Source organism: Semicossyphus pulcher, unplaced genomic scaffold (assembly GCF_022749685.1).
Source record: "Semicossyphus pulcher isolate SPU_LCO1_2020_fin unplaced genomic scaffold, fSemPul1.0.p SCAF_7, whole genome shotgun sequence".
Lineage (NCBI taxonomy): Eukaryota > Metazoa > Chordata > Actinopteri > Labriformes > Labridae > Semicossyphus > Semicossyphus pulcher.
Window position 1 is genome coordinate 19,298,165 of NW_027211748.1, and position 16,667 is coordinate 19,314,831.

The 16,667-nt window shown below is 41.7% G+C and overlaps 1 protein-coding gene across 1 annotated transcript in view; it reads right to left on the reverse strand.

The window, feature by feature from the left end:
* Positions 1-16,667, reverse strand: part of LOC138611497 (piezo-type mechanosensitive ion channel component 2) — a 93,561-nt gene that overhangs the window by 28,082 nt on the left and 48,812 nt on the right. The window contains exons 15-26 of the mRNA XM_069684649.1: positions 14,955-15,148; positions 14,095-14,243; positions 13,653-13,826; positions 10,078-10,164; positions 9,851-10,041; positions 6,663-6,823; positions 5,828-6,019; positions 5,641-5,742; positions 3,677-3,877; positions 3,380-3,584; positions 3,166-3,267; positions 2,864-3,029 (exon numbers count right to left, since the gene is read on the reverse strand). Coding sequence (XP_069540750.1) covers positions 2,864-3,029; positions 3,166-3,267; positions 3,380-3,584; positions 3,677-3,877; positions 5,641-5,742; positions 5,828-6,019; positions 6,663-6,823; positions 9,851-10,041; positions 10,078-10,164; positions 13,653-13,826; positions 14,095-14,243; positions 14,955-15,148 — 1,924 coding nt within the window. The remainder of the gene's footprint in view (positions 1-2,863; positions 3,030-3,165; positions 3,268-3,379; positions 3,585-3,676; positions 3,878-5,640; positions 5,743-5,827; positions 6,020-6,662; positions 6,824-9,850; positions 10,042-10,077; positions 10,165-13,652; positions 13,827-14,094; positions 14,244-14,954; positions 15,149-16,667) is intronic.

Genomic DNA, 16,667 nt, shown 5'->3' on the forward strand with positions numbered 1-16,667 from the left:
TCTCACAGTTTTCTATAGAGGGAGAGAGGTGTGTTCAATTTTATAGCATCTCAATTTGTTTGACAAAAAAAGTCGAAACCCAAGGGCCACATTGTCTGCCTGGGTACCAGACAAATCCAAAGCTGGATTTATATTTGCAGTGATACATCTGGTCCTGACTAATGTCAGGCCAATCACAAAATTGTATTTAATATAAAGCAAGTTTGCCTTTGCTGAGGCACGTGGTAACAACAGAACTACATTTGCTGATGAAGAGAAGGAGATGTGGTTAAAAACTCAAGAAAAAGCTTGAAAGGGACGCTGGTTTAGCTCAGTGGGTAGAGCAGACGCCCCATATACAAAGGCTTCAGTCCTCGGTGCAGCAGCCGCCCCAGGTTGCATGTCACCCCACTGTCTTCTCCCAATATGTCATGTCTCTCTTCAGCTGTCCTATCAATAAAGATAAAAAAAACGGCCCAAAAATAATTAAAAAAAAAAAGAAATAGCTATAAAGTGAGAATTGACAATGATGTTTTCTTTCAGTAAGCGACAGAGAGAGTAATTTTTCGTTTCTTCTTCATTCACTGGAGTAAAAGAAACATGTCAGGTGGGCAAAAGTTCATAAGCTGATTTTAGTCACATGAAAAGTAAAATCATGGACCCCTGACAGGTGAGATAAGTTGCTAATAACGTTGCACGGTCACCACATAATACAAGTCAAAACAACATTTCAGTTCATTCTGTAGCAGTGTGCATAATCGACCCATCAATCACACTTAGTGTATCACTTAGCGTCAGGACACCGGTAAGAGTCTGATCAATGAATGTGAACCAGAATGAAACCTGACTCCTGTCACACAGCACAGGTGCACCACTGCATGTCCTGCACTTGTGTCTAACATGCTAAAAGCATGCGTATGGAGACCGTTAATATGATGTGTGGAGTGAAAACATAGGAAGCTGATTGACGTGGGACGCCAATAACAGCTGGAGTGTTTAGGAAGCAGCTTTGATGAAGTGGGTTAGGATCGGACGGCGTGTTGATGGGCCGGAATAGCTGAGTGAGTGTCCTTCTTCATCAGGGGGAGAAAATACCTTTTCCATACTTAAAAGCTATTTATTGAGTTAGAGTACAGGGCAAAAGCGTCTGAGTCGCGGAGTGACGGACAGAGTGTTTTTGTGGATTATGGATTTCTCCCCCACCCCGTATCCGTAATTTGATCCTGGAGGGAAACGATGGAATAAGTGCAGAGCTGCTGTGGCGTGGACAGACGGGCCGTACAGCTCTCTTTCTCTATACTATAGGGCTTGTTGATGGACACAGAGTGCGTTAATAAAAGACTTGTCCACTTTGCGCATCAAAACAGTGGAATGTGAAGAGCACATAATCAATGACTGTGGACAGGTCAGGATGCTGCTGCTGTCTTTCTAACTCGCTCTCTCTTCCCTGCCTCCAAAAACCTTTATTCACTCTTTTTTCATGTGCAAAGTCACAATATAGTATCTCTGGATTCAAATATCGGGCAGCAGCCAACATTCTGAATTATGTATGCAGTGGTTATTCAATAATGACTCAGTAAGCTACTGACATGAGCTACTGTCATCTGTCGTTTTTTTTCTTACCTTTATTTATCTAGGATAAGGGACTGCTGAGTGAGTAAGTTCTTATTCAGCACCACCCCACTTAAGATTTCTACAGTTACACAGTTGGCAGCCAAGAACAACAACAGTTTTATACTGAGTTTGCCTTTGAGCAGCTCGACTTGGCTGAGTTAGACAGTGAGTGTCTGACTCCTCTGCATCTCAGGGGATGTTGCTAAATTCTGGGACAACGACACCTTTTGTGTTCCTGTTCTGAAACCAAATTTACTCAAGTAGTCTTCTTCTGTTAAGGGCTCCGACTGATAACTTGACACACTGGTTGGTAATTACACTTTTGGCCACTTGGGGCAGCAACACTTCTAAACACAAACTGGACATCTCATCACTTCTTAAAGAGGGGGTATTATGCTGTTTGACATATATATAATGTTACATTGTTGGATGTCCACACTAAACGTGGGTGAAGTTTCAAATCTGTAGGTAAAGTGCAGCCTCAGCAGGCTTCGCAGAGCTGGCCAATCAGAAGAAAGCGGGCTTGTAGGGGCGGGGTTTCTTAAAGGGACAGAGCCGACTGAGTCGTTTCAGGCAGAGGTTGTATGAGGGCCTGCACAGAGCACCAGTGTGAGAAAAATTAGTTTTTTTTATTGTAAATTATGCTAAGCTACTCCACAGGTCTCACAGAATTAAGTAGGAAGCTTGAAATTAGCATAATACACCACCCCTTAATTTTATATGGTGAACTTGCAAGCAAATTGTCATGTAATGGAGCAACATTTTCAGTGATGTGGAATCATATTTAGGCCACCTGATGAATGTTCACTCACCTTTTACCTCTGCTTTTGTTAAGAACAGCCATCAATTATCAAATGTTTCATTAGATTTCATTATACATTTCATGGCAGAACTTTTAAATCGTGCTTTTCCTCTAAAAAGGTATAAATAAAACTCTACATAGACAACATAGGCATACTGCCTTTAATACAAACTGCTGTTCCTAGATTGTAGGAGCCACCAACCTTCCAATTGGAAGACGACCGACTCTACCACTGAGCCACAGCCAATATCTAAAGTTTAGCTAAGCGCTTTTCATATTAACTTTGATTGTGCAATTTGATCATGTTCACTCAACGCCCATGCCAAGTATATAAGTATATAAGTGTTGAAACACAAGGTTGGGATATATTTTCATATTCTGTATCAATGTAACCCTGAAAGGAAGACATAGTTAGGCCATTTCCTGCTTCCATGTGAAGGCAGAAAGATGTCAGTTAATGTGCTTTACCTGCAGTGGATGAAGTCAGGGACAGGGTTGTGGACGCTGAAAGAGGCTGCATCCAGGTCTCTGCAGATCTCCACGTTGTCTCCAGCCATGATGCGGACTGCCGCCTTGTTCTCATCATCAAAGACCTGCCTCTGCATGGAGGCACACAGCAGCAAGATGAAGTCATCTAGGAAAGAGGAGAGGAGAAGGGAAATTTAATTTCTGCTAAAAAAAATGTTTCCACTATTATCAAAACCAAGACATCTACAAGTTAGGAAAACAATGGTTTGAACTCATATCTAAAGCTAAAAATATCCGCTTACAGATGAGGAATGTTGGTTGGGGTTGGGTGAGGAAATCTGGAACATAAAGCCACTTGACCACATTGGAGTCTGTAGCAGAGTTAGGAAACCTCCACGGATAGTCTGCAATTAAAACAGGCAACATTATCATTGGACATACAACTTGTGATGAACATTTTGAGAAATGACTACACAAGTGATTAAAATAGTTATTGACTGAGAAGCCCAGACAGACCTGTGCAGGCTACTGGTGGGATCCCGATGCAGACAAAGTACTGGACTGTCAGCATGCAGGCCAGGAAGCAGCAGTACTTGGGCCAGATCTCAGCGATGGCTTTCCTCCTGCGTTTATACATGACCGCTATCAAGGCGAAGGCATGCAGCATGGCATAGAAGTCCATACGCTGCCCGATCACATTGACCACCAACAAGAGGCACGTCTGAGAGAAACACATGAAGAATATATGCGTGAAAAATGATGGAGCTAATTTTCTGATAAAACTCATTTTAAGACTCTATCACTTGTCTTTACCTCAAGTCCAAACTTGTAGAAGAAGTAGTTGATGAAGTATTTGACAAAGCTGACGATGCCCAGGTCCAGATGCTGCCGCGTGGTATCATGGAAGATTATCCGAGCGGCGGGAGGCGACAGTTTGTTCCTCAGTCTGAAGTATTCCTGATGGCGGTAGATGGTCACCTCGAACGCTAACAGAGCCAGCATCAAGAGGTTGTTCTGCACAGACGGTGACAGAGAGAGAATATCTTTAAAGATGTATTCCTTGTTTGAAATTACACGCAGAGGATTGATTGGTAAAATGACAAATTATTTCAGTTATTTAAGTTTTCTGATTTTTTTGCAGATGACACTTAAGTAATTCTATGTTCTCTCTAGTTTAATACCCAGGTGACAGCACATACACAGGCATATACGTCCCAGATAACTAGACATCCACGGTTGGCTCCCTTTGTTACGGTTGGAACTGGACTGACGGTCGCTTTCCTTTTTAGACTGTTTGCCTTCATCTGAGCGTCAAATTTGTTTCTTTTTCTTTGGATTTTCACTTATTGTTGAAGTTGTATCTGTAGTCATCGATCTTTTCTTTGTTTGTTCAGCCATAGTAGATTACTGTTTACTCGCAACACTTGCAGAGACGGAGAAGCAGCCGCTTAGCTCCGCCTACCCTCTCTGGCGGACCAACCACTGCTGGCTGATGGAAAACGCATCACTAACTGGGCGCCGCTTGTGATTTTATCACATTTATTTTATTTGTGACTTCAATGTTGAAATTTGGTTGAAAACAGGGTGAAATCATTTCTGAACGTCTAACAACTAATATCAACCATTTTTCAACCCGCTAAAATATGGCTACAACATCAACATGTCAGAAACATATTTTTGTTTTATAATTGTTGATATGTTCATTCTAGCAATGACAGGGTGACGAAAGTGATGATTGTAGCAGCATTTCCCCAAAATCATTTTGCAGCGGTTGGTGAAATCCAGTCTACACAACGACGTAATTTCAACGCATTTCATTTTTCATACAAAAATCATAAACACAGCGCTTTATGGTGTGATGTTAACAAGAAGATTCAGAGACATCGTGAAGGGAGCAGTTTTAAACATTCTCCAAAGAAAAAGAAAAAGAAGACTGAGCATGCCCAGGTACTTCAGCTGTGCAGCTCTGACTATGAAGGCAGAACGACCCCTGGATGCTGACGTAGTTCTTTATGTGTTTCACAAGAGAACTCGGTAGCTTATCGTGAGATCGAATCCAGGTCAACCCATTTTGCAAAAAAAAATGTTGGTGACTGTGATACACTGCTCAATTATATAATCATTTTAGCCGCCATGAGACTTGAAAATTGCTCTCAATATGTGTGTGAATGCTTGATGAATCTTGTGACAGAAGCAGAACGCTTAATCAACGTCTTCAAATAGTCGGTTAAAAACTTTCACTTTTAAACCAGTTTTGAACGAAGAGGAAAATGCTCGCAGGGTCTGTAAAAATATTGTCTGAACTTTAATATCAAAACAAAGTTTGACTATTTGAAGTTTATCTGCACCTTTGCAGTATCTCTATAGCAACATCTTATATTACTAACTTAATAACTATTCAGGGAATACTTTGCCACAGTGCACTATAGGGGAGTTATGTGAGGAACAATTATGTCCTTTGGTCATAATAACCGTATATGTTGTCTTTACACAATTGTTGTACACATTAAACAAATGAGATACAACATGTTGACTAGCAAGCTCTAGAGTAGCTAGGAGGCTCATTTTGTTGCCCTTGGACAGAGCCAGGCTAGCTGCTGTCTCTTTTTACAGTTTTTGTGCTAAGCTAAGTTAGGCTAATCGATTGCTCGCTCCATCTTCATATTTAGCAAACTAATATGATAGTGGAGTATTTATTATAAATATAAATTTAAATCTTTTCCTTTGACTTCTTCCTCTATTTTCATGATCATACTACAAACGTTCGGACTCCTCACCCTGAGGTAGCCCAGCAGGTCATCATGCTTCTTCAGGCCCACCCAGTGCGCTGGTTCCACTGGGTCCTTGTACAGCAGAGAGCCCTTCAGCTCATTTATCTGGTCCAGTGAGTAGCCTTTTAGCTGTGGACAAAAAATGAATGTTGTGAGCTCTGGAGCCAAACAAAATTATTTACTGTTCTAAAATTATGGTTATGATTAAGTTTACCATAGTGCAATTCTTGGGGTACGGTTTTATAGACTTCAGCTGGTACAACATTTTGCATACGATGATGACACACGTCCAGACAGTGCAAACACTGGAGGCAAGGGGCCGATACTGGCTGTAGGGAAGTGCAAAGGCCCAGGACACCAGGAAGACGTAGTTCAACAGAGACACCTGCACAGGAGACAGAACAGGCAGTGAGGAGCTCGCACAAAACACAAAGACAGGTTCACTTGCACTTGAATTCTTTTGCTTCTTGGTTGTGGATTTAAGAATGACACTAAGCTGCGTTTATGTTTCCTATTAATTTGTTTTATACACACATTAATGGGATTGTTTTCCAATTTTTAACCTTATCTGGAACTTTACGAGTCTGAAAAATGGCTGCAGCTGTGGCCGATGTTGTTTGTTTCTCTGAGGCAAAGCTGCACAATCTGAAGCCTCTTTAAGCACAATGGCATCTTTAGATGTATGTGGTGGCCCGGAAGAAGTACGGACTATTTCAACAACTAGTCCCAGACTTGTTTTTAAAACTAGGTATGAAACAACACAACTGACAGCAAAAATGGCTTCTTAAAGTGATATTCTTCAAGATTTCCATTTAAATAAATGTCTCTTAAGTCACTATCTATCGCCGAATGAGGTAACACAATGGTGATTGAGCCTATGGCCCACTGATGGACTGGGTGTCTTGTGCGACTTTCACGGAAAAAATCCCAAGCGGCGCCCAGTTAGTGGCGCGTTTTCAATCAACCAGCAGTGGTTGGTCTGCCAGAGAAGGTAGGCGGAGCTAAGCGTCATATCCCTCGTTTCATACCTCTTCGACAGAGACCATGACGATGTAGCAGGACACGATCTTGATGATGTGGATTTCCAGCAGCCACCAGATGAACAGTTGCAGCTTGTGGAAATACTCCAGGAACTTGAGGAAGAGCACTGTCAGACGGTCGACCACCAGGTGCCATTTATTCTTCAGATCTGAAGAAGAGGAGATAAAAACCAGACACGCTTACATGGAATAACAACACGACTGCAGAGGTGCGAGTGAAAAGTGTTTCAAGGATTCACCTCTTAATTACAGCAGTGAGTCCTCTGTTTAAACACTCGTATCACTCTTCTCACACTTTGCTTTCGGCTCTTCTAACACACCTACTCGAAACACATTCATTTCATTGAAGACCAGCTCCGGAATATGATGTCTGATATGTTTTTTCTGCATATTTTTTTCCTCCTTCTCCCTCATTAAAAACTCCTGAATCTGCACAGTCCCCGCCCACTATGCAAATTTCCAACCGCCCCCTCCGTCGTCAAAACGAAACACGTCTCTGAAAAATGACGATGGCGGTTACAGCTGGCTCGTGCATCGCCGAAGTGGTTGCCATAGGTTGCACATAATGATATGCATAGCATCGCCCCGTCCATTAACGGGATTGGCTCCTTAGGTTTGTGACGTCTCAAACCTGCCAATCTGAAAACGTGTTGTTCAGCCTGTCCTTGGTACACTGCAGTTTAAAAGCAGACAGGCCCAGCCATGGAGATGACTGCTTATGTTGTCCCTGATATGTCTTGTAGCACATGAAGAACACCACATGGAGATGTTTACAAGGTTAAACACTTGATTGTCACTGGAGAGAAGTTACTTAAATTTAAGTTACTGTAACATCTCTAATATTTCATTTGACCACAACTTATTTTTGTATAAGTTGGAAAAAACAAGACATACACTTGTTTTCCAACATTTGCGATGCAAACAATTAATTACATGATCAAGTATTATCGCTTTGGATCACCTCCAAGCATTGGTCAATAGCCAAAGCAAAGGTATCTGTATCGCTGTTGGTGTCACAAAAGGTATCGTGACTGAAAAAGTCATGATAGATGCACCCCTAGTTTTACTTATATTATGAAAGTGTAAGTCTTTGTAAATTCGTTCCCATATGCAGAATGTGCAGATGTAGAATTGAACAACATTACATATCTAATCTTCCAGTAAAGATTCCATTTTACCCATAGACTCACTGCCTGTTGCTCCCAACTCCTTTTGTTACTTTACAAAAGCATTATAAAACACACATTGTTCTACTCTTCCCATTGCTACCTCACCATGTAAAACATCCCCACCAAACACATCTCACCAGAATCACACATACTGTCTCTAAAATCACCTGCCTTCTCAAAACTCTCAGAGCCTTCACAGGACAAACTCTCACAACACCAGTGACACTGATCGTCTTAATCAACACTTTACATTTCTTCCATCTGTATTACATAAAGGACCTTAACATGGAGAAGAACTCACTTCAGCACTAGTTGTATCCCCTCCTCTGTTGCAGCATTACGCAAACTTCTTCGCTGACGATGTTGTGTGCTGGTATGTATGATGAAACATCTATCACTGCTGTGTTTGAACTTGTGTGTTTCTTTGTTGAACCGTCTGTGACAACAGATTTCCCTCTGGGACAATGAAGTATAAATCTAAATGTATGGAAACTCAAATCTGTATAAACAGGCAAATTGAACTGTTGCTTTAATCACCTGATAATGGAGGCTTAAAATGTGGTTTTACATTCTCACAAAGGTCATAAAACCTCCAGCTTCAGTTTGGTGGTGGGTGTGTGTTTTCACAACAGCCATATTGTCTCAGGTTGTAATAGAGGCCTCATTGTTTGGATGAGAAACTCTTACAGCATATAGCACGTAGCGCTCACAGCTCATTATAAAGTGAGAGGCCCTGCAGGGTCGAGTTTTATCACCTATTTTATTTTCTGTGTATATAAACAACATTTTAATTTAGGACCTGTGAGAGTGTCTGTGTAAATATGCTAATGGTGCAGCGTTCGTTGGCTTTAGCAGGACAATGTAATGGGTGAAAGTGAGCACTTGAGCTATGCGCTGTGTCAGAACAGAAAACTGGAGGTAAATCTAACCGAACCCCAAAAATCTGCAATACAACAGATTTTTACAGCTTTGCTGGGGATGATTAATGCATCTCTGGTGAGGCTGCAGGCAGCAGATACTCAGGCAGCAGTCTGAGCTCCTGGAGGAGAGCTCTGGCCTTTAAAGATGGTGTGAAACATACGTCTTCAGAGCAGACCGAAGCGCTGCAGGCTGAGAGAGATCTGAGAGAAACCTCTCGACACTCATGACTGAGAGCGTTCTGCACTGCTACAGAACAGCACGAGTCTCGGCCGTAAAAACAGCGAGACCGGTCGACATGGCCGGCAGTGTGAGAAGTTTTAATATACTTTAGAGGAAAACAGACAGACTGAGCACCACACACAAAAGTTACAGATGCTGGTCTTAAACTCGGTAATGTAACCAGCACAGCCTCCGAATGAGCCATTTGATGACAACTTCATCACTTTTTATGATTGAATCTGTTTTTTTTAAGGCACTTTGTCCCCAATTTAAACTGAGTTTTTTGCATGATGACATGTTGTGAAAGCAAAGTAAATCAACAGTGTGCCTGCAGTGTTTTTATAAGTTAGTCCCAACTGAACAACACCATTTCATATAAAGAGTATTCTATCATGGATGTGGATATTATGCAGACTGGATGCATTTGCCACCTGCTTCGTCATCAAATTGTGATGAATGTTGAGATGTTACTTATTTAACCATCTGAGCTGATGTAGAGGATTGTATAACTAGCAAGTCGAGTTTATAATGTAGGTGCATATTGTAGCTTTAAAGCCCACTATGTGCAGTAAATAAAACCTTAACATAACCATAAGAATGAAGCAGATTTATTTTATAAAAGTTTTCTACTTTCTTGAATTTTAGACCTTTAAAATGGAGGCAGATGAGGCGCTGGTTTAGCTCAGTTGGTAGAGCAGGCACCTGATATACAGAGGCTACAGTCCTCGACGGACTTATCGTAGGTTTCGACTCTCGGACTGCCGATCATTTGGTGCATGTCATCCCCTACTCTCTGCTCTCCACACCGAACATACTGTGAGGGCTGCAACATTTCAGTGTGTTGCTGAAGTTGCAGCTGTTCAGTACCTGAGCTCTGCTCTGTGCTCGGCTCCGGTTCAGCCCCCGCACTGCAGTGGTGACTCTCGTCTGTGCTGGACTGCCGCGTGTCCGAGAAGGTCCTGGGTTTGCCGTCGGTCGTTTTTGTATCACACAACACCACAACCAGGGCCTGGTCTTTCTCCTTCTCTGCCCCCCACTCTCCCTGCTCCTCCTTCTCCCTCGGCTCCTCCTGCTCCTCCTGTTTCTCCTGCGGCTCCTGTTCCTCCCTGGGCAGCGTTGCCTCCGCGGAGCTGATGCTGAGCATGGTGAGGTCGGCCAGGCTGCCATCAGGGTGCACCAGCCTGAAGACAAGTGAGGAGTTATTACACCGAAGACACATTGATGCAGACTCACACGCACACACACACCTGTATTTCAGATCCACACCGAAGTGTATTTCTATACTTATGAGGACATTCATATTTTTACCCGTTTTATGTTATGTGACGGGCATTTTCTAACCCTATTTACAGGGGTAATTTATGGACCAAGGAGGTAACAGTTGAGAAAAGTCTAACAGCAAAAGCTTTCCTGCAGCCTTTGTTCCTATTAAGCAGCCCTCCTTAGCAGAGGGAGTGAGCTCAGGTGTGGTTGAATTGCAGATCTCAAACTTCTGGGGACTTTCTGGTGTGACTTCCACAGAAAAAAATCACAAACAGCGCCCAGTTAGTGGCTGGTCTGCCAGAGAGGGTAGGCGGAGCTAAGCGGCTGCTTTTCCGCTCTCTGCAAGTGTTGCGAGTAAACAGTAATCTACTATGGCTGAACAAACAAAGAAAAGATTGGTGACTACAGATACAACTTCAAAAATAAGTGAGAATCCAAAGAAAAAGAAACAAACTCGACGCTCAGATGAAGCAAACAGTCTGAAAAGGAAAGCGACCGTCAGCGAGGAAAATCAAGAGTTACAACCAGAGACAACCGTGGACTACACATGCAACACTGTCTGGATATCTGGGAAGTGTGCTCCCGCAATTACCGTTTATCACCATAGGAGCCGCCAAAGAGAACGAAACTGAGATCTTCGAGATTAGCACTTTAAGGACCTCTCATCCATGTCGGACACATTTTAATCGCAGCTTTATCGTAACACTTTTGCATTCCATATTGGCTATTAAACACCCAATTTGAATAGACAATACCCTACACTTCACTGAATACTGAAGTGGCTCTTGCATTAGATGATTGGTATCAGCCGCTTCAGTCATGCTTTACTGTCTACGATTTATAAAAGAGTTGCTTTGCTCACAGATGATTGTAACATCCAGGAACATTAATCCATGTCCACCTGGTGGCCTTTAACCCCAGAATCTTTATGTGTTTGATCTTAAGGACAACATCAGGGTGGCAAACACGTATTCAATGGTTTCCCCACATTCCTCTGTTACATTTCTGTCCTCATAAATACATAAACACACACACACTCATACACACAGTCCAGGTGATTCTCAGAAGGCTACAATGCAAATGTTTGGATGGGACTCATCAGCTCTCTCGGTCCGCTAACTGAACTGCAGAGCAGCGTTTCATCAGGCAGTGCACATTCCTTTTGCATTCTTTCAAACAATCCGTGTAGATTTTTTTGGTTTCTGAGGGATTTTCTTCTTGCAGCAGATAAATGGTAGCAGCTGATGGGATGAATTAACCCTTTAAAAATCTTCTCAGGCAATGGGGCGAGGTCAAAGGTCAAGTTTGGCTTGCATGAACCGGACGCATATCAAGGCAAGCATTTCTTTACCCAGCGGTCACACTTACTTGCTCTGTTGAGTTGGAATTTTTTGCTTGATGCTGCTCGGAACAATAAAGTTACACAGAGGTACAGACGAACAGTGAGGAGAGAAACCGACAAAGACAGGCTGAAAGTGACACTTGAAATATTTTAAATGATCCATGTATTTTTATAAAAATGCATGAAACTGGCCAGCAGGCTCTGGTGGTTTGGGGTAGTCGAGCTTTTTCAGGAAGGGGGTAATTTTCAGTGCAGAAAAGGGTAAAGGGTTCCAGATACTGAAAGGGAAGAACAGTTCTTTCATATTCAAACATGCTTGTTTGACAGTTTTTGAAACCATCGGAGAGCAAAAGTAGAAAGGTTTAATGAGGGAAAGATCCGGGCCGGGGGGTTTAGAGGAGGGTTAAAGATCCAGAAAGACAGGAAAGGACCCAAAAACAGGAGGCTACAGGCAAAATAAGGACTGAAAACCTGAAAACAAACACCTTTCATGTCAGTAAAATACCTTAAAGGCATAAAATATATTACAGAAGATTATCAACATGTCATCATTGGGAAAAACAGAGTAACAGGGACAAGTCAAGTGTGGGGATCGCAAGAGGAAGAGGAAGTAGAGACTCAGAGGTGAGCTGGGATGACAGTGGATGCCACAGAAAGCGAGCAGATACCCACCTATTCATGATCAGATAGACACGCCCATTGACTTTAGCGTGGCTGTGTGAAAGAGGGTGGGGCAGAGGTGAGATGGCAGCAGGTCACAGAGAGAAGCAGAGACGAGCTAGGCAAGCAGCAGCGACACAATGGAAGCTCCACAACAACACGGACAATAAAGTTAAACACACCACACCACAGACTGTCAACATGTTTGTGTTACAACATTTAACGACACAGAGCACACGACAGCGCACACGAGGACAGATGAGTGATGAGCACAGCGGGTGTAATGAATGATTATCCAGTAGAAAGAGATGAATGTTTCAGCTCACGCTAACATGCACACTCTTCTTTAGTTACGGTCATTTAAGTGAACTCTCAGAGGAGTCATGTGGATAGAAACCCCACTTGTGTCTCTTGTCACAGAGAGAAACTCCTGTTTTTCTTAAAGATACACGTTGCTGTATTGTTGACCAGTGGTTCTCAAACCTTTTCACATTGGGTCATTGTGTTATTTATGAATGGAACTGTAGTGAAAACAAAATGCCCCTGGTACCCCTGAGCCATCTGAAGGACCCCTGTGGTTCCTAATAAACCCACTTTGAAGCACTTTTGTGGATGATGAGATTTTAGACAAATAACAGTTGTACTTTTTGGATCTTTGAAAATCTCAGAAGGTTTGGTGTCTGTAGGAGCTATTTTCTCTTTGTTCTCTGTGTGGGCGTAGGAGGGCCCTGAGCATGTGACCAGTCGTTGACTGGATTCACGTAAAGGTAGTAGGTGTGTCACTGGGGGGTCGTGCACCAGGAAGGGAGTACAGGTTTTTACCAGGTCAGTGAGAGGAAATGGGAAAAATGTTTGTTTGCATTGAGCTGGGATAAATCAAGAAAATCATCTATGTTTGACTGGACTTGATTCAACTTCTTGTGACCTGAGTACGACCAATCGGAACGGTGCATCTTTAGCTTTGCCGAAGGTAACCATTTTAAAGAACAGGTCTTTTCTTTGTTACTTTGACAAATAGCCACTACAGTGTCTATTACAGGATCATCAAAGACTCCTCTAACCATCTGGATGCGGACTATTCTTCCTGACGGCAAAAAAAACATAACTTAATCTTCTTTCAATTTGTTATTCTACTTTTTATTTTGGGTTTTTCAGACCAAGACTGCTGGAAAATATCTCTCAGAAAGACCAATGCTGAGTTCTTTGATTTAAAAGTAAAAATTACTATTCAATTGTCAGGATTTGAATTTGAAAAAAGGACACCCATTTGCGCAGCACAAGGTGCACTGCTACTTTCTCAGGATTTTTAACAACACATATTGAAGGTAAATCTTGCAAATCAAAAAATAAAGAAACTGGAATCTAGCAGGTTGTGTTTGGACAACTTCTCATGGAGTTACTCACCTGTAGATAGTGCTCTCCTCTTTCGCCACTACAGCCTGGAGGTCAGTGAGCTGCAGGAAGCGGTCGTGAAAGTAGTGCAGGTGGAGAATACACACCAGCAGGAAGGAAGTGGGAATGAAAATCCTGGTGAAGAGCTCGGGGACAGAAAACGTCTCCAGGCCCAGGTCCTCCAAGCTACACAGATTTTAAAATAAAAAAAACAAACATGAGATTTAAGCTGACTTTTTTTTTAGGTACCTGTAGGTGTTACATTGAGAAGTAGATTGGTGATAAAAAGTGAATAAACAAACTTAGAGTTATGAAATATTGCAATGATACAATAAAGCAACTGACAGGCATGACAAAAGTAAACCTCTGGGTCTGCAGGAAGTAAAACTTACTTAATACAAAAGACAAATAGACAGTTTGATGACGAGGTTGTAGCAAAGCCTAGTGAGCTCACCTCTTTTTATCCATCTTCGTCATGTTGGACCAGAAGTCTGGCGACGTTTCAAACTGGTAGGTGTAGACCAGTGTGAGAACCAGCATGGTGTACATCACCACAGACATCCAGAAGTACTTCAGGATCCTTCGCCACCACTCAAAGTGCACCTAGAGAAGAATCATTGTGATCATTGTGTTTCAGGGTTTATGAATCGTCTGACATTTACAGCTGTAACGCATTAAATTAAACATGGCGCACAGGGGACATCTGGATTTAGGAGAACTGTTGTGTTTTACTGTGGCAGAGGTTATAAAACAGTTGGATTATAAGCCTGCTGTACACAAACTTTATGGCACACTAAAATCGTCAGCACCTTCTGTCCTTGGGAAATTGAATTTGGAAACTTTACAGCGTCCGACCCGCACGCTAATTTTGGATTAAACAAACACAGTAACACTTAGTAAACAGCTGTATTTTAAATTAAGAAAACGTGTATCGAACTTGATTTTAAATGCCCATAAAGCAAGAGGTCGTCAAACTCTTTCGTCTGAAGATTTGTGCAAGTTAAAGAGTCATTTGCCTTATTTTATTTTGTCAAGATTAAATAAATTCAGAAGATATTAAATATGTTTATTTAAATTAAATAGAATTTCATATAACTGAAGAAGCCTGTATAAATTCAAAACATCAAAGCAAACCATCAAAAGTGTTTTGTTTGAATTTCAGTCAACATCATGTTTGTCCTCAACTGCACACTTACATAATAAGATACAAGATACCTGTATATCCATATTTGTGTTCAATGTCCAACATAACTTAGGGGAAAATAAAGCAGAACATTTGGCTTACAAACAAAAATAAATGTTGTGTTTTGATACCTGATAGAGCGCCACACAGGAGAGGAACATCATCATGTAGATGATCTTGTACATGACGATGGTTCCCTCGAAGCTGACGAAGAAGAACATGCCGCCACAGATGTAGATCCAGTATTTGACCAGCAGAGCCATGACCATGCCGCCCAGAACCTGCATGATGTCCTGCTCCCCTCCCTCCTCAGAGTCCTCCTCCTCTATAAAACACAGCAGCCAATCAGAAAACTCCGCACCAACTAAATCCTAACATCCTTACTGACTTTTCATTATGTTTATAATTCACAATTCTGAAATCTAAGTTATTTTACATATTATTAGCTTTTTCCGGAGCCGACAACTGAAGTGATACAGATGTGAGATTTAGCTGAAAACTCCCCAAAAAAAGCACATAGCAATTTAAGTAGACATTTTCTAAACACCATCACATCTACTCATACACATACACTCACTCTAAAAACGTTTGCATGTGAGGCCCAGTAGGAAGACCTTTCCTCTTAAAGTTCTGGCATTTACAAGCAGTATGTAAGCAGGCAAAAGATGGCATATAACACACTATAATGCAGTTATAAGCACATTTGAAGACATTTGAAGGGCTTAATAATAGAACTTCTCATTTAAATACATTTTACATTATTAGCCTACATTTGTGTTTTACTATATCAGAATCAGAAATACTGTTTTTATCCCAGGAGGGGAATTCGGGTGTTACAGCTGCTCTGACACAGAGAGAAGCATGAAGAAACATAGGGCATAAAGAAGATAGGAAATACATAAGTAAGAAATATGTCAAATATGTGCATTACATGCATGAATACAGTACAATAAAAAAAGCAATAAAGATCAAATGCTGAGAAATTGATCTATGGTCGTTTAAATATGAATGCCAAAATTAAAGGAGCAATTCGCCCCTGGAAAAAGCCACCGTCAGTCAAAGCTGGTGTTCTCTGCAATCGATAGAAGCAATAATATCTGAAATTGACAACCATAGCTGTGGAGAAAGTTGTACAAACAGCTCGTGGTTTCGCCCCTACATTCCTACATCACTCAGCATGCATTGCGCCCCTCCCTCTTAAAGGAATGGCCCAGCGAGAGACACTGGAGTGAAATACAACCGTTTTCCAGTCGAGGACATTGATCGCTGCAGGCAATGGCTCAGAGCGGTACAGAATCTGAAAGACGACGGGAATATACCGGTGGATCGTCTAAAAAATGTTCAGGTCTACAGTCTACATTTCAAACCTGAAGATTTTGAACGAGACAAGACATCGGAGGCGGGAGTCCTAGATTGAGGAAGTGTAGTTTAGCGAGCTCCCTGGCCTCCGCCAGATGACGCGTATACGTAGTCTGGCAGAGTTTTTCCAGGGCCCATTGGAGAAGTGGATAGCGTCCTCCAAAGGCACAGAGCCAAATTGCATTTTTTTCCCTACCATAATGGAATTAGCTCCCCATAATAGCACAATAGGACTGAGGTTGAACTGGCCCTTTAACTATAATTGCCAGAATACAGCTGAATAAAAAACAAGAGTTACATGCAACTGTTATATATAAAATAAGAGTTATTTAAAAGGCAAAGTATTGACATTGTAATGTCTTTTATTATCTGTTCATATATATAGGCTTCAGCTTACAGGAGTTATACTTTAGTTGTAGACAAATACATGAATAAATTCTGGTATATTGCACATAAATATCCTCCCTATAAATCATAAAAAAGTA